The 18828-nt window shown below is 46.4% G+C and overlaps 1 protein-coding gene across 2 annotated transcripts in view; it reads right to left on the minus strand.

Moving 5' to 3' along the window:
• Positions 1-3918: 3918 nt before the first annotated feature.
• amon (prohormone processing protease amontillado) overlaps positions 3919-18828 on the minus strand; it is a 48795-nt gene continuing 33885 nt past the window's right edge. For both annotated transcript variants that reach the window (XM_031989814.2, XM_031989813.2), the window contains 5 exons: positions 14378-14478; positions 9964-10200; positions 8718-8882; positions 7856-7973; positions 3919-7423 (listed from right to left, as the gene is read on the minus strand). In XM_031989814.2, coding sequence (XP_031845674.1) covers positions 7259-7423; positions 7856-7973; positions 8718-8882; positions 9964-10200; positions 14378-14478 — 786 coding nt within the window. In that variant the 3' untranslated portion in view covers positions 3919-7258. The remainder of the gene's footprint in view (positions 7424-7855; positions 7974-8717; positions 8883-9963; positions 10201-14377; positions 14479-18828) is intronic.

Consider the following 18828-nt stretch of genomic DNA (forward strand, 5'->3'; position numbering starts at 1 on the left):
GCGGACCACGTTATACGCCCGCGGTTTCCCCCGTTTTCTCGCCGGGGACCGCGCGGAACGCGCGCTCGCCCCCTGGTTGTCCGGTGCTTCAGCACGGCGAGCGGCGGGAGCCTGCTCGGCAACGCGTTTCGATGGATGTTCGCGGATAACGCCGGAAGAAGCGGGGAAGCGTAACGGGAAAAAAATGAAACGCTGGCGAGAATTCGTACTGCGGGCCATTTAATTAGTTTCGCCGCGGTTCTGCGAGTGCCGTAGGAGCCGATTGTCCTCCGAACGAAGCTGCAGTCGCGGGGGAAAATTGCTGGCGGGAAACAATTCGAAGCTTTAAAGTACCGGCAGCTAGCGTGAACTATCTCTTTCTGGGCATCTCTCTTTGTCCGTGACGCTCGGGACCGAACGTCCCGAGGAAACGACGATGCAGATGAATGCAGGTCAACCACAAGCGACGAGTAGACGTGCCATTGTCATTCTGCGCCGGTTCTACATTGCGATCCTGCGACCTTACGACCTTGTAACACATTGTCCTGTGATCGTTACGAGACGTCAAGCGACGTTCCGGGCTGGATGGCGAACTGTGACTTCCGAGAATACGGGGAGGTTAATTTTGGAGTAGAACGAATGTAGGGCGTTAGCCCTGGCAGCCATTGGGGAACAAGGAAAGTTCAATTCTTATTTATACATTCGGTTAAAGTGCCGTGAAGATTGTAAAAAAAAAGATTGAAAATTCCTAGTCACAGCATTTACAAAAACGATATTTCACGTAGAAGCTAAGCGACAGTCGAAAATCCTGTGATTCCATACGAAGAGTCAACGAGAGAGGAGCGATGCAATAGTGAAAACGTAAATAGCGAACGGAAACTCTTAAATCAGTAGTCCTGCGAGTTCGCAAGATGAAATTGCTCACGGAGGAAAAACCGTTCTATGAAAGTTCGTCGCGAAAGCGTCTCGTCCCTGAAACAATCTTCGACATAATTGTTCACACGCTTCCATCCACTCGACGGCTGCGCTGTCGATTAAAAAAGCATCCGTTAGGAACAAAGACAGCAAAAAGGACAGCGGGGAAGCTCCCTCTACGCTGCGGCAGCCGCAAGGAATTTTTCTCCGGCATCGTTCCGCGGCTAAAACGGATTACCAGGATCCATCAGCGGAGAGTTTCCACGGGATCGTTACAGCGGCGAAGATCGTCCCGGCGTTTTAAACGCGGCGGGCATTAAAACCGCGTTAAAATGTTTTTGCCCGGCTCGGACTCGCGCGCGTTGCCCGGGCATTAATTGTCCGAAGGACACGGTCGAATTTACGAAGCCGGGTAAATAACGTTTTAACAACGCCGACCCAATTATGCAAATTGGCAGAGCTCACGATCCGTTCCCGGCGCAGTTAATTACGCGGATCGATGGCAATCTGTCGAGCCGCCCACGCCGGGACCGAGCGGACGCGCGAACAATCGTTCCTTTCGCGGTCGAAGAGGCAAGGATACGTCGCGAGCTCGCGGCCCGCCGTGTTATGCGTCTCAGGCAAGAATGCCAGCGACAGGGATGCATGTCAAAGGCCAAACGCGCGCGAGTTTCAAGGGACGCGCCGCAACCGCGATTGTCTTGGAATAATGGAGACGTAAAGTTCCCTTATCTTTCTTTCCGTTAGACGGGCGAACGTTGTTTCTCGAAAACAGACACGCTTAATTGATCAGCTTCCATCTGTCCTCGCGTCGTTCTCCGTACCGTGATATTCCTCGCAACGGTTCTACAGATAGAAACTATAAACAAGACACTTATCGAAGACCCTCCAACCCCTCTATCCCGTTGCCATTCTCATCCAAGACGCGTCGCTTCGTCGAAACTCGCAGTGGCCGCTCGAATCACAAGGCGTTTCGCGCAATATTCATATTCCTGGTAATTGGGACGCGGAGTCGTTGAAAATTATTTTAGGTCACGGTTCGGTCGCGTTTATGTATCGATTTCGAAAAAAAGAGAAGACGAAAAAGGGGGAAAGCGTAACGCAACGGGAAGAGGGGAAAGGTGAACGTTAGCTCCGGCGCGGCGTCGCGAACGGTCCGTTTAAAATGTTCGAACATCTTGACCGAATTCTCGAGTCGTCGGCGTTTCTCTTTCGTTCCCTTCGCTCCGTCGCGCGTTTTCCTTTTTCCCTTTCCGTCGTTCGGTTATTAGGGAGTACCGATATCAGCGGTATCGATTCAACAACCGCGGCCGACCGGGGGATTGATGGGACAATGAAAACAGTACTTCGAAGACTATTCTCGTCGTTCGATTCTCCCCCGCGAATGAAAGGCACGCGTAAATAGTCAATTTTGTCGCGCGCTGAAAAGCGGCCATTGTTAACGAAGAACTCGGACAGGCAACGGCGGGTTCTATTTTTTGCGCTTTTATGCGTCGCCGCTTTTGAAGTATAATGCTTTGGTCGTTACCCGCCCCTCCCTGTACCCCGCCGTCCGCCGGCCCGTTCGCGGCCGCATCAATGAAATTATCCGCATCCGGTTGCGCGGAGGACGCGCAACGTATGGAAATTCGCGACTTCGTTACGGAACACATCGCGCCCGGATTCACGTGTCCTTCGTCGGCGCTGTTATCCAATATCCATGTAAAATCCTTCGGCCGCGCTGAATATACACGCCATCGCATATTCAACGGCGAAACCGTTAAAACGGCCCTCGGCAAGGAAAGAACGGGAAGTACACACCCATAGAGATCTTTATTTGCATACGAAATCACTTGTAGACCCGCTACATTATAATCCTTCGAATCGTCGCGGTTTCCCGATCGCTTCCGACGATCCATCTGTCCATCGATCTTCGGTTTTCGGTGTCGCACGGCGGCGGCCGGGATAATCGTTAAGGTGCCCTCGATCTTTATCCAGATCGCTGAGTTTTTCGAAGTAAATGTGTTTCGTAACCGATACCGAAACTGTTTCCGATAGTTTCTACATCGTTGCGAATGCTTGAGATTACTCGAGCTTGTTCGCTCGACGCTTTCTATCGGTTATTCGACCCTTTGCACTCGAAAGTTCCCGTTTGGTTTAACGTTGCTTGAAAAGAAATAAAGAAACCGAGGGGCGAAGCTGTTTTATTCGAACAATTCCTACATCGATGCTCTGCGCGTAGCTTGGTAATAAATATAAACAGTTTCGCTGTGCAGAACGAAATGATCACGCGCAGTCGTCTTCCGAGTGCGAAGGGTCGATCGTTGCCTAAGGGTCAATGATTAACAGATACAAATCTCACGATAGTCCGGTGAACCTTTCTTTCGCTGAAACAGAATCGCCGAGAAACTCGTTGCTCGGCTTCCGGTAGGAGTGTCGACGAGTCCGCGTCGGTTTCGAAAAGAATCGGCGAAGTTCGACCGAGACTACGGACAATTCGGATTGCCAGAGGATCACCGATGACGAAAGGGAAGAGAAAACGGCGGAGCGGCAGCGTTGCGATCAAGGATTTTCTGGTGCGAGGAACAATAGCGCCTCTCGGACGCGGACAGCTGGAAGGATTCCGGAAGTCGCGCGGATCGACGTGGATCTGGAAGCCGTACACTCGAAACGAAACAATTCTGACTCGGCGCCGAAGCTTTACTACGCTCGATGCGAAATATCTACTTAAGTTCTAATACAGTTAGAACGCATTAACATCCTTTAGTCAACCTTATTTCGTGATGTCCGCTCGCCGGGGCGGCTGCCGTCGAGACGAACGCAATCCTGCCGGGAATCGCGCGACGCTCGGCACGCGGGAACAAGCAGAAACGGGAGAACAGAAAAAGAGAGAAAGAACGGGGCGGGGGGAGGGGATGGATGGAAACAAGAGAAGAATCTTTCGCAATCATCCTTCGATCCGCACCGACACACCCGGCGAGCGTAACGCTAAAAAGGGGAGGCGGTGACGTCAATGGATCGCAGGTACAGCATATAAAAACGATGCAGGCCAAAAAAATAAAGATTTTATTCATCCACGTACATCACGTACATCACGTACAGAATAAGGTTGATTAAATTCACTTCGACTATATATCCTCTTCTTCTCTTTAAATATATATATATGTATACGTACATATCGCTATGTACATATCTTTATATATGTATATATAATATGTATTCATTCGTCTGACGCTCTTCACCATGCTGCTCAAGCGTAATTTCTCGAACTCTGAACGCTACGTACCTAGAGTATCTACACGCGTCTCTTTTCAGCTCTTCCCTTATTCCCTCTCTCTTTTTCCCCTAAGTTGCTCTCCGTTCGTAGATCTCTCTTCTTTCGCTCGCTCACCCTCTCCCTCTCTCTACGTTCTCACGCTCTCTCTTCGCGCCTCTCTCCCCGTCGGCATTTCTCCCGTTTCTCCGCCTCGCCGTCGGGAACGTCAGGGAAATCCTGATTTTCGACCAGCGAAGCCAGCTTGCAACGCGGCGAGCATCGGCAAAATCGTTTCGAGTTTCGGGAAGCGTACGATCGCCGCGCTTCCTCTCGTCCCCCGGTTTTGTCTTCGTCCGATTTCTTTCTGCGCGTGGGAGTGTCCTCCGTGGAACGATCGGGGATCGCGCCTCGACGCGAGCGCACGGAAATCGCGCGAGTGTGCACGGTGAAACTGGGATACCAACCTCGCGATCGACTCGACGCACCGATCGTACACGCGATCCTAGCCGCGCCGTCGAGTCTTCCGTCGTTCTTGCTACAGTTACGCCATCGTGCGTACACGCGAGCCCGAAACGAATCTCGGCAATTGTCGTCTTCCAGACTTTCGCGACGGAAGTTCTCAGAGTTTCCTCGATCGGTTGAATCACCGATAACGATCATCGATCGCCGGAGATCCGTCGAGTATCCTTGAGAATCCCTTGAAGAAGGAACAAGCAAGCTTGTCGGGTTCAGCTATAGACATGTCAGGGGACGCTCCGTTAAGGGTTCATCCGTCGAAGGTGTATCTGTTCTCGATCGAATTGGTCCACGCGCGAGACTGTCCGGCGGGGCTCGCTCTCGAGCTACTGATATAGAATTCTGCGTGCTAGCCGCAATAGAATTTTGTAAAAAGTTTCGTGAGGAGATAGATTTGTGCGTGGCGCGGAGGACCCGAGACGCGATATGTCGGTGTTGGAAGAGGGGATCGGCGTGTTCCTTGAAACGCCGTTCCCTGGCCAGGATCTTCGAAGAAAGGAAAGATTCGATAATTTATTCGTATAAAAATCCGTGTCGACGCAAAAGAATCGATAGTCCGTTGGAAATTACCAGAATTCCATTGTGATTCAGTGACATTGAAATTTCGACGACCATTCTGTCCTCGAAAATCGCAGAGTGGGCGCTGCCCCCTTAAGGATAGCTCGATAAAGATATTTCAAAGGATGCTCGGTGAAAATGTTGGATATAGAATAGAATATTCAGCGAATTGCTACAAAAATTCGTGTTATGCTTCGATAGCATGTACGCTGCGAAGGTGAAACTTAGATATACCCGAGTCCGACTCGGCGTCGATCTATTCTACTGGTCCGACGACATTCGCGGATGGCCCTTAAGGGGTTAAACTGTTAACCAAGTGACTCTTTCACCATGGAAACTCAAATGCAGAATAATCTTTGGTATATATATAAAAAACAAGAATATTGTTTAAATACCAGTGCTCGTCATCCCCGGTTAACAGATTAAACAGCCACTCGCCATTCCAGGGACTACAGAAGACTTCGTTAGACTATACTCTTCGATAAACTTTAATAGACCGACTAATAGAATCGAAAAAAATTCCAAAGGGATACAAATATGTTCTGGTTCTGTAGAGAGAAGACCTGAGGTCTACCAACGAAAACGATGACTCTAATTTAATAGACTTCCCGTATAAGGGACTTCAAATTCCACGCATTTCGAACCTAAAGCAATCTTCGATACGCTGAGTAAGAATCTGAATGAACCGCTGCCATAAATACTATATCAAATTGTTCGTAATCGAAATTTCGCCTATAACCACAGAATATTCCTTTCCCGTTCTACCGTACAAAATGAACGTTCTAAGAAGCTGATTGTTCTCGTGCCGCTATCTTCTCGTCTAGAGCTCTACGTTGAGTCCAGGAAACACGAGGCCCTCGGCCTCGAGAGATTCTACTTATACAGAGAATACGTGTATATCGTATATCCGAACATTCAAGAATCTATTCTAAGATAGACACGCTCCCGAAGAAGTACACCGCGAGACCCACGAAAGCGGACGCTCGCGCGTGGACCGAGACGTTCGGACACTCTGGCTGTCTTTTTCTGTCTGGTTGCTCCCCTCTCAGCTCGACACGCGCTAAAATACTCGGCTACGTGAAATTCTCTGGTTAGATTGGTACGAGACGGACGGGCTCGTCGAGCTGCGAGGGCGGCGCAGTCGCAAATTGATTATTGTTCCCAGAAGAAACTCATCGACGTCACGTTCACCGGCCCTAGGATCGTTCTAACAATCCCGGGCCATTTCGCTTCAGCGAGTTCGGCGTGCTTCATTGTCTCCGCCGTCGGTCAACGACGTCTCACTCGTCGCGACGGACAGAAGCGGAAATCTGCGATTCACGACGAACGACGAAACACCACAAGATGTCGACTCGACGGACCATAGCTCAGGTTCTGTCCCGGACAGTTCGACCACGTTTCCACCAAGTCTTCGGCACGTTAAAATGAATTTGTAACTTAACTCTAGAACTACCGGATCCGTCCGGCTGTCTTTTACAATTGGAAGGACAAACGATTAACGAATCTGCGATGTCGATCGGAATTTCAATGAATGCACTGTTATCATGTACAAGAAAATTATATAGGTAGTTCTAGAGATCTATAACGAGCTCGTCGATTTGTTTGATTTAAACAAGAGATTCAGAGGTCACGCTTCTGTTTATTGAGAAACGTCGATACTGATTTCCGCGGTCGGACTCTCTCGGACTATATCGAATGATCAAAGGATCGTCTAGCGATCAGAACAGTCCCCGTTCCTCGTCGAGTCGATGTCGAACAGGATAAATGATAACCGTCTACGAACCTTCCACGAATAAGAAACCAACAACGACAAAGCTGAATGACAAACTACATATATACGTGTGTGTGTGTGTGTGTGTGTGTGTGTGTGTGTGTGTGTGTGTGTGTGTGTGTGTTTATATATATGTATCACAGGGGTTTCAGAGAAACTCGGCCGTCTGTATTGAAAACCTCGAACGCAATAGTTGACAGAGATATCAGAGAATCGTCGAGAACACGAAGCTGCTGGACAAATTAATCGGAAGGACAGCCGGGAGTTTGTTCACCCGGTCGGCGTTACATCGCGGACAATCGCTCCTCGTGGGCTTTCTTCACGATCGCTAGCTTCGAATGAGGATCGGCCGCCGCCAGTCCGGTGTACGGAGCCTCTCTGGTGCCGTGCAGCATCAGAGTCCACTCGCGGAACCAACCGCGCTGCGGTTTTAGAGTGTCGAATCTCACCTAGAAGCAGAAACGCGCGTTTTATGAATCACCGATCGCCCACCGCGTCGTGAACGTTAACCCTTAGCAGTCCAAGTCGTTTTATAATCCGTCAGCAACTGCAACTAATTCTTATAGTATTCCCAGCGAAAATGAGAAACGCTTTTATTTTACTTCTTAGTAGAAAATTTGGATGCGTGGAAGATCGAAGAATTTTAGGGTAGTTTCTTTAAGATTCATTCAAATATTTAATATTGTAACTGGTGCAATATTGGAGCCTACAGAGTTCAAAGGGTTAACGCGTTCCGTGCCAGGAAAACTTCGGTTACACGTTGCTTACGAACTGTATTGACTTTTTCAATGAAATATTCAATTATATCCAGGTTATATCCAAATATTCAATGTCGTCGATCAAACTCGAATCCTTCTTTGTATCTCAACTTTCCGATTTACCTCCAACAACCAGGTTCCCTGTGGGTACTCTCCCCAAGTGTGAGTCGTCATGAAGGGCCATTTCGTGAAGCCGTCCCTGTGGTCGTCGTCGTTGATCCTCCGGCTCAGGATCATGGACCTGTAATCAGTCATCGTTATTCCTTCGACTCGGTCCTTGCTGCTCGCTTTTCGAAGATTCCAGTCAAACGCTCTAACCATCGGCATTATTCTATTTATATATTATACATGTACTTCTCACTCGCATCTTTCGTCCACAGTCAAAATTCACGCAGTCGCGTACACGCTTTTCTCACCCAGTCGCTCGGTTCCACTCTTCCTCGTATTCTTTCCAGCCACTCAAGATTTTCTAAAGTCACACTATTCTCCAAACATCGCCCTTCCGTAGCAACATGACCTGCTCGCCCTTACGCACGCACAACAAACCATTCATTCTACAAAAGTATCAAGTCGAACGTTTAGTATTCTGAATGAAACTTAAATGTTTCATTAACTACTTGCGCTGCAAATGAATTCAGAAATTTGGCAAAGGCTCCTGCGATGAATTTTGTTTTCACCTATTTTACGCTGATATGTACACTAATCATTGTTAATCATTCTGTATAGAGTGATGCATTTCGAAGTAATCCAATAGGCGTAATGCAACAAGATTACCGCACGCACGCGCAACGAACTATTCATCCCACGTATAAATAGAATTTACAAACATGATGTATCTACTTATACCATCGCATGTTCATCATTCTAACGCATTTTTAGGTGCATCGCTGCACTTGTGGAAGAAATTGGTGGAGAGTAAACGTTCGTACAATATGAAATTTCTTCTTTCTGCGTTTGCCTGTCTCTAGTGGATGAATGAACGCACCTGGTGCCCATCGGCGAAGTCAAGAAAAGCTGTAGATCACCTCGCCGCGTCGCGTTCACGGATATCACCGCCTGCACGTGCTCCAAGTAGTTGACCGCGTACTCGGTGCCTGCGCAGGCATCGGTCTCTATCTTCAGCAGGATCGGTTCGTCGCTCGTCACTTTCCTGGAAAAGGAAATCGACGTGACTCTCGCCGATAAAGGGAAAACGGAATTGCGATCGGAATTCCTGTGGGCGAAGCTCGCGAGCACTGGCAAAGATTTTCATTGTCAAACTCAATATTGAATTGTCCGATAATGCGATACAATACCTTTAAAACCATTTATCGATTCTCCAACAGAAAGCCCAATTACACATGAAACGATTGAAGAATTCAATCTTCCATTTATTCATCGCCTACATGGTTCGTGTAATTTGAAAGAGTAATAACTCTCCTTAATGCGACAGATCGAACAAATGTCGATACTGTAATCCATTGTTACATCAGTTTGTTTTATAATGAACTATTACGAGAGGAACGATTATAACAAAGTAAGTCGATGTTAACACTAAACTACGAGACAGGTGAGAACGACCCATTCCTGATTGCCTTTCGCAATTATCAAGATCATAAACGTTTCTCTGAGAAGGTATTAAAAAAATTAATTCAGCAATACGTAAACTGAATTATAAATCAAGCGAAGCTTCGACAGATGCACTTTAGGCGTTTCTATGGAGAATTTTCAAAAAGTCCGTTTAACTGCTCGGCAGTTTTAGCGTTAAAGGGGAATTATTAATTCCGACTTTAGTTTGACTTCCAAGCACAGGAGCGAAGGTAGCATTAGAACGCGGCACGCTGGTATATAGAAGGGCAGGTTCGCAGCGCGGCGAACAATGTTGCGAAACTCATATACGGGTTCGTAAAGCTGGAAAGGTTAATGTTAGAAAAAAGTAGCAGCGGGTGCTACGATCGCGGTAGAAGCGGACGAACTCGTCGGGCCACGCAACAGGAGGGAGCCGTGCTGGCCGAGATCGATACTCCGGTCATCCAGGAATAATAATTTACGGCCGTTTTTACCCTCTATACGTGCCTCTCGAATTTAGAATGCGGAAGAATTGCGGAACCGAGGGGAAGCAGAGATACCGAAACGTTCGCGGAACAGTCATGCGAGAAGATGAAGACAGAGGACATCGTGTCCGAAGTTTCGCGAGGTTTCCGTTGCTTCCAATGGTCGTTGTCGCGTGTATCGAGTACATTATTGCTCACATCGGTTCGAACACGTTGCCACGGGCCTCGCAGTGGTTCCGCGGCGGCACGGTTTTCCACTTCTTCGCCAACGCGACCATCGCGCCGGCGTCCAGCACACCGAAGCCGAATAAATGGTTGAACTCGAGGCCGACGCCGTTCATCTTCCACTGAAATCTTCCTTTCGCGTCAAACAGCGAGTTCCTCTTTGATGTGAGCACGGTCAGGTGTTGGATATCGCGCCACGTTAGCATCGGGCTGTAAAAGAGATTGAAATGCTCCCTTTATAGTCGAGATTCCGAACGCTTCATGGGATTGCGTGCTCTTTGATCATTCGCCGGTTCGGTTCCATCGCGGTATGTATTGGATTAATTTCGATTAAACACAGAATAAAGAATCGAGGATCGCCGGGCGAAAAACAGTGATTATTTGGAGCGTTTAAATTGTTATCTTGATAATCCTTTGGTACCTCCATGCACAGAGATTCGAATCGACGGAGCTTATGCAAATACGAATATTACCGGGCATTCCAGATCGATAGGAAGCCTCGGATCATTGAGGAACTCAGTCGAGTGGAGTGATTAAAAGCTGTGGAATCGGATTATGATTGAAATTCTCATTTCTCTCGACGATGGACTGAATTAGAGTATGTTTAATTCCGGTTAGATGAATCGGGGGTCGAATATTCGCTGCGCCGTGCTGGTTTTTAACAAATTTCCGATTATAATTATAAAAGTTCTTCGGTTAAAAGGGTCGAAGGTGTACGAGAATGACCGGGTTCACTCTGAAATTAGGTGATCTCGAATACCGTGAGTCGGAACGCGCGAGCGAGAGGATGTTAGGGATGCAGCAACGGCGCCGCTAAAGCTCGGCCTTTCGAGGGCGCATCTCCATTTCTGGGTCACGTTTCACTGACTCGGTTTGACGGGACTTCAAAAGCCCGGGGACTAGCCCCATTAACGACCTTTCACTCGGCGCAGCCCCGCCGCTCGTTTCTTCGTTCTCCCGACTGCAACCGCGAATCGCGCGCGGCGACGAAGCCGCGAGTAACTTGAATTTATTGTCAACGCGAAACGAACAACGACGTTGCTTCAAGATCCTCGTAAATCAGTCGCGACCGCCACGCTCTCGAATTTAAATTTTTAATCAGCTCCCACGGACGGTCTGCTTGTTGAACATAAATTTTCAGTGGAACAAGTCGACGATACGTCGTACGTCGCCCGTAGAATACATTTACATGATTAACGGGTTGAATGTCGCACGATTTCACGGTGTAGATGCACGATACGAAGAAAATTTTGTATCTAATTATCTAATTGAGTTGTGTTGTTGTCGGTATTATCGTAGTGTTCGTATTATTTGTAATATGAGAATGTTTTCAAACAACCATCGTGAAATTGAGAGAATTTTAGACTGTTTTGAACCTAAAGTATGAAACATTGCATTTAATTATCTACTTGAATTGCATTGTTATTACTATTAGGATTATTATTATAATGTTCATATTATTTGTAGTATGAAAATGTTTTCAAACAACCATCCTGAAATTCAGAGTATTGTAGACTCTTTTGAATCCAAAGTATGAAACGCTGCATTTAATTATGTACTTGAATTGCATTGTTATTACTATTATGATTATTATAATGTTCATATTATTCATAGTATGAAAATTTTGTCAAATAAGCGTCGTGAAATTCGGAGAATTATAGACCCTTTTGAACGCAAAGTATGAAACAGGAATGAAATTAAATAACGTGTCTCCCGTATTCCATTGGAAACTTTCAAGGTATCCACGTGCAGTACCGAGCGGCTGAAATAACGAGTAATGTAAAATTCATCGGTATGCGCAATAATACCTCGTATTCGCTCGTTGCCCGCGTTGATGGAATTATGAAACGCAAGCTTTCCGCCATTGAATTCGATCACGCGGCCGGTAGAAGAATATAAAACGGCCAACCCACGCCACCCATCTCTCCCCCACAAATTACAATATCACTCGATATTACATGTCCGGCGAAAGTATAAAGCTATTCGAAGTTGCTAATCCACGTGGAATCCAGTTTTTCCCCGATTTTAACGGTCACTCGTCGTTGGAACGCGAGATAAATCCGCTTCTATCGTAATACCGTCGAAACATGATCTCCTCTACACTCGCCGAGCCCTTCTCGCGACAGTGAGCTCAATTTCATTTAAAAATTCGGCATTCGATTAATCAACACCTACCATATAGTTTCTAATCTCTGAAAAATCTCGAATCTCGCATCTCCCGCCGCGTTTACACGATTTATTTATATTCCACGCGAAGCTTCGAAGTTCGTGTCGTTCCTCCTCTCTGAAATGTCCATGCAGAGTGCGCCTATATTTATTCATATTCTCTTTCGCCTGCTGGATAAACGGAACACGCCGACATCATGAATTATATTCACGATAAATGAAAAATGAGTTAAACGAAGACTCTCGTGGTTTACTTGGGGAGTAAATGTCGCTATAATATGCGCAACAGCATCTCCGGCACATTGTAATTTGTCGAATTTGATGCGCCGGCACGGTACGCGTGGGCGCACCGAACTTCCCGATGTTTCCCGAGCCTGTTACTCGCACGGTTTACGCTCGACCACCGAAAATCCGCTAACAAGAGGACACGACCGATCTACAATCTGTTAACACTGTACTAACCAGTGGTGTTGATCGAAAATAATTTCTTTACATTTCAGTGTACATTTCTATTATATGTATAATATATTAAAATTAACAATGAATACGATATAAAACGGTTTCATTAAGATCTGTATCGTCTTCGGATAAAAATTAATATAATATAACTTGATTCCGATTATCGGTAATCGATTCAATATTCCTTTAGACACTTTGAATAAATTCTTTTTTCACTATAATCAAAATTACTCTTTTAACACCGTGTATTCCCTCTGTTGCCAATTAATTTCGCTAAAACAGAACAGTCGAACGAAACGATCAACCCAATTCGCGTAAACACTTCGAAGGTAAATTCACGAAAACGCGTTCGTTCAATTTTAAACTGTCCACTGCATGATGCTGTCGCGTATAATTAAGCGAGTTCATTGTACGAGGAAAGGACTCCGAAATTTAATAACCTCCGTACTCGTCAGAATCCGCGTTGCGTGGCATTCGATATGTATACGGATGCACGAGCTCGATTACTCATTTTATTTCACGATTCGTTCCTCATTTTAAAGAGGAATTTTCTCATTGGACGTAGGCTGATTTAGCGTTTCAATTTCTCAATAAAATCTGCGTGGTCAAAGGAAATATTTACACAAAAATCGAACGGTGGAATTTCCCTTTCGCGCACAAATTAACACGTTGATTATTGAAAAAATAATACATTCTTCCGAGAAACGATTAAAGAAATCGATTGACCAGTACGCAAACTGAATTGTAAATCAACTAAAGTTTCGACGTGTGCACTCTTGGAATCTCTATAGAGGAATTTCGAGAAGTCCGTTTAGCTGCTCGAAAGTTTCAACGCTAATGTATATAAGAATCGATTCGTGACATTTCCTTCTCGAAAGCGAAGAATGTAGAGGACGAAGTTATCCGAAAATTGCCGAACGACTCCAGAAATAGACTGACCGTGTCTGAACAGCGGCGTTCAAAGGGGTGAGCTTGAAAAAAGGCCAAACAATAGCGTCGTTGTCGGCGAAAATAAACATTCCACGTTGTTGTCCGATATCGCGAGGCCGGACAATGGCGGACCCAACGAGAAATTGAATTCGCCGGCTTTCAGGCCACGCTGGACACTCGAACGACGCAAGGCGAAAAGGAAACACGAAAGGTCGCGTTGCGGTTCGGTGTAAAAGCTTCGCGGTTCCTGCCACGCTCGATAATTCGATATATATGTACGTAGGTAAGGTAAAAGCACGCCCTTATCCCTGAAAGCTGCGCGATCGAATCACGTCACGGGCATCTTCGATGTTGCATCGCACGCGAGCGGAATCCTTCCTTCGGAAATAACATTTCTCACGAGTGAAACCCGTTAATCAAACGAAACTCCGCGAATCCGTGATTCACTATAAAACATTCGGAAAATATGGAACCGCCCGGAACGTGCGCAGCATTCGAGCGAATGCGAATAAAAAAAAATCCATTAGCAATTTGCAATCTGATTCTCGAGGTGATAAATATCGCAACGGAAAATTCGACGGTCCGGAACGTTCGAGCCGTAGCTGTCCGTTTGATTCACGGTCCAATATTCTCCAGTTATTCCGGACAATCGCAGCCAGAAGCAATATGTTCGGTAATTAACGAGGTTAGCCGGGGAACTGATAGAAAACTCATCGCGAATTTTCCCGGGAGGTGTCGTGAGGGAGTTAAAATTGGAGCGGCGAGCGAGGGCGTCAGATCAAAGAGCACTTTCCCGCGGAATAATATCAGGACTGTCCGCGTCGGAACTCACTTAGCTTCGAGGGCCAGGGCAAACACTCCGGCAGCTTCCGGCGCGGCGGCCGAAGTTCCGCTGTGCGTCCTGGTGCATTTCCCGTAGAGGTCGGTGGTTGCCTGAAAAGAAAAAGAAAAGAAAAATAGAGCGGTCAGGTTGTTTAATTGCAGGGCACCGTTCGTCAGTCGAAATTAAAATTCACCCCGCCGCTAACCGGCCCACCTCATTATGGGAGCGTTCGCCATTTGCATTTTAATGGTAATTGCCCAGGAGGAAGGTGCTTAGCAATCTCTAGCGCACGCAGCGCGCGACCATCGCTCCCTGACTGTTTAAGCGGATAATTATTCCCGTTCCTCTAACCACGTTCCGCGTTACGCGTGATCCGCTAATTTCGCTTTGCCTTACGCGGATCCTCGCCATGCTATCCTTGCAGATTGATATTGTGGAGATACGATCCAGTGGGAGAATGGATGCAGTGTATTATAGACGGATTGTTTATTGTATATTAGACACTATGAGTAATTACAATTAACGGGTAAGAGACTACGGTTACTGTGTACTAGGTGACAACACGAGTTCGAAACTCTTGAATTCATTGGTTTTTAGAATGTTAGGTTTATTAATCTGATTAGAAAAGTATATAAAGTCTCTCGAGTAACAAGAATATTGTTTATTCCATTAACGTTGGGGAAATAAAAGAATATAACACAATCGACTTAGTAGCATTGGGTGCTCAGCGACCCAATTACAACTGCAACTCTTCGGCTACGATTTACTGACCTTTCCACCCAGTATAATAATCTTATACCACAAAACAATCCCCTCTCTGTGCACGCTCTTCTTGTCCTTAATGCCCCTTCCCATCGCGTCGTGTTTCCTAAGCTACGTGACCAACTACACATACACTAGTACAGTTACAAGATACTTCAGTATTGCAGGAATGTTTACAACTCGATGCAGAGCTTTTCCATACGGAAAATGTTGGTACAAGATTCCATGCATCACAGGTTACGAGTGTTTACATCTCTCGGATGCACCGCGATTCAGCAGGAAATTTTTCCGAGCACCGAAGAAATGCTTCTGTGACCGTTAACGTTTACAACGTGACATTCCGTAGAAGACTCTTGCGCGTCGAACGCGACGTTTCGCGGGCAAAGTTTCAGCTCGACTCGGAGTTCCCCCCGGAACGCTTACGGCAATCGATCCTCGCGTCGGAACCTTTAGAATCTCGGGAAACGGGTCCGCGACGCGAGCGATTTAACGTTACTCCGGAATTACTAGCAAACTGTCCTCTAATTGCTGTTCCGGAACTCCGAATGGCGGACAAGGAAAATATTTGACGAGCGATAAATCAAGCGCCGAATGGAGAAGCGAAACGATCGAACTTTCCCGCTGAATTTCAATGAACTCGGCAACGGACGTAATTTGACAAAAATTCAAACGATGTTCCGATAGTTCGAATCCAACTTTGAAACCCATCGGTCGCGTGCGTCGCGCGGGCAACGTTAAAATTGAAAGTTCGAGGGAAAACGGGCCACAGATCGGCCCGATTATCGCGATCGAATGCGGCGAATCCCAGGGGCGATTAAACGCTGCGCTTCCCAACGGCGTAAATCCCTGGATCGTGACCGTGCGCGTCCTACGGGTGCAGTGAAAGTTTTCCGCGTGAAAGAATAGTTCGCCGCATCCGGTCGGCGATAAAACGCGCCGGTTCTTTCCAGAGATTCAGAGCGCTGTTTTTCACGCGTACGCCGGCGTTCCTCCGGAACTGCGGTTCCCGCGGGACGCCGTTCGTTTCGCATCGACGGTAGAAAGAAAAAAATTCACATCCCCACAGGGGAATAAGGAAGATATACCACTGCGAAGTGCATTTACTTATCGCGGCGTGACGCGTATTTTGATGAGGGTGTCTAAAGTTCCGTCGAACTTTCGAAGCGCTTCTTTAATATTCGACTTGTTATGTTCAGAAATGAATCTCTCCGAAAATCGTGGAACAATGTAACGCGAGAGAGATTGAGGAAACGAATGTTTCGGTTACTGATTATAGGACATACTCGGAAGTTATACAGAGATATTTCTGAACTAGGGAATCGAAGAAACTAGTGAATCCTTTGATAACTAAGAATATTATTTGTTCCAATGAAATTGAGGAAAATCAGAAGATATTCGCATCGCGGGGGGACTCTCAAAATGAGTTTCTAAAACGTTGTAAATGGTTTAATCTCATCGCAAGAGAAGGTTGCCTTTTGAATTATGTAAATATCATTTTCAGCTTGCTCTTTACGAGCTTTTCCCCAGACCTTGGTAAATTCGTGCGGTTATCTTCCCACGGGCACCCGTTTTTCGCCCGACAGTAAAAGGGTTAAGAAATCGCCTTAACCGCGTTGGCTTCCGACGCGACTGATACATTAGCGGTGGAACTGTGACGAAAGTAAAGGGTGGAGGACGCGATCTCTTTAAACGTTGCTCCCACAAATTCCCGAGAACGAACCGACGCGAGCAACCATGACGAAGGAGACCGTGTCCGCGCTGATCACGGCGATGATAATAATGAAATCTAACCGCCCACGTCCCCCTTTGATTTTCTGGTCCGCTCGAGCGTGAAATTCTCGTGGACGCGACGGTGGCTGGGGTGGAAATCGCGTGGACCGTGTTCGCCCATAAAATCTCGGCTGTCGGACGTCGAAGCTCGCAAGAAACTCGTGAGAGAATCTATCCGGAAACGTGTCTGGCACGGGGCGTGAAGGTTGCGAGCGACGTCGGATAACATCCAGTTAACGACCGAGACCGCTACGCAAAAGGTTATTGAAAGGTGGGCGGCTGATGTTGCATTTTCCGCAACATCGCCGCGACCCTCCGCAATTTCTTTATGCGCCCCGGTGAGAATGGCTACCCGATCGGTGTTTTTATCGTTTCTCGAACGAAATAGCACGGCTATACGGCGTACCGCGTTCGAGCGACGCATTAGAAATTCTCGTTTCACCTCGAGGAATATCAATGTAAACGTCGCACGTTTGTTAACAGGCTGAAGGCCGCACGGTTTCAGAGAGTAAAATATACAAAACGGAAGAAAGATATCAATGCTTCGCGCTTCCGTCGAGACAGTTTTTAATTGTATTATGTTGTTACACTATTTTTAATAGTACTGGTAAACAGAATTGTTTACACTCTTTACTATTAACACCTTAGCGTACTAGTTACTTTCGTTACTAAGCTCCTGTAATATTTTACTGTCGACAATTTGTAAGAAATAGAACAAAATTTTCCATTCTACTTCAGGTGGAAATTTCATTTGAAGATAATACGTTGATAATAGGAAAATAGTTGTTTCCTTTGATCCGTGGGCAATGAACAACATTGATTCTTGTTAAATTAGTTTCGAAATCTTCATCACGAGTGTCACTCGTCATTGTACGGCAAGGGTTAACTAATGGTCCTTCGAAGTTTCAAGTAAAGCACTTGAAGTAATACAGAATTATAGAACAGTAATTTGTAAAGGGAACACGGAGTGCAAAGGATTGAATCAATTAGTTGAAGCGCGTTATTATTATTGCTCGTCTTGCTCAATGCCACTGCATTAAATAACATTGTTTATAATATAGAAACCTTTTCAAATACCCGTCAGTTAATCGAGTAAACTACAGTAATTCGATTTAGTTGGGAGTCACCAGTGACCCAAGGCATTCAACGTGTTAACCCTTTAAACTCTGTAGGCTCCAATACTGCACCAGTTATAATATCGAATATTTTAATGAATCAAAGAAACTACCCTAAAATTATTAGATTTTCCACACATCCAAATTTTGTACTGAGAAGGAAAACAAAACTAGAGAAACTAACTTCACTGGAGATACTATAAAAATTAGTTGCAGTTGCTGATAGATTACAATACCATCCGGAACGCTAAGGGTTAACTTCACATGCAACCCGATAATACCGTGTACAAAGTTTCTCGAAACTCCGAAACATTTTCAGTTCAAGTTTCCTCGATTTCCCAGGAATCCTCCGAATCTCTTGATTCCAGCATACGCGAACACCATTGACCGGCAGCCCAGTTTAAAGAACGACATATTTTACCACGAGCCCCGTATCGCAGGGGAAGCACATCGTCCGTGAAGTTGAGCCGAGTAAATATGCTTATTTCTAAAGAAACGACTCCCCATCGGAATACAAAGAGCGTAGCCGTGCCTCGGCACGAATGTACGTTCACGAGGGCTTTTGTTTGATCAATCTTTGCGCCGTTAACGCGAGACGATCCCGCCGGGGACGTGCGTGCACGCGCACATGCGGATGGAAGTGGAGCAACCAGCGACAAACGACGACGCTCGTTATGACGCTCCTTTCCTCTCGGCTGTTATTATCCAAAATAATGGGCTGCGCGAGAGATTGACTACCAAGAACTACCGCAAGCACCTTATTACCCAGGAACATAACAGCTTCTCCATTGTCCGTGCGTCACAAAGGGATCC

Source organism: Nomia melanderi, chromosome 8 (assembly GCF_051020985.1).
Source record: "Nomia melanderi isolate GNS246 chromosome 8, iyNomMela1, whole genome shotgun sequence".
NCBI classification, from domain to species: Eukaryota; Metazoa; Arthropoda; class Insecta; order Hymenoptera; family Halictidae; genus Nomia; species Nomia melanderi.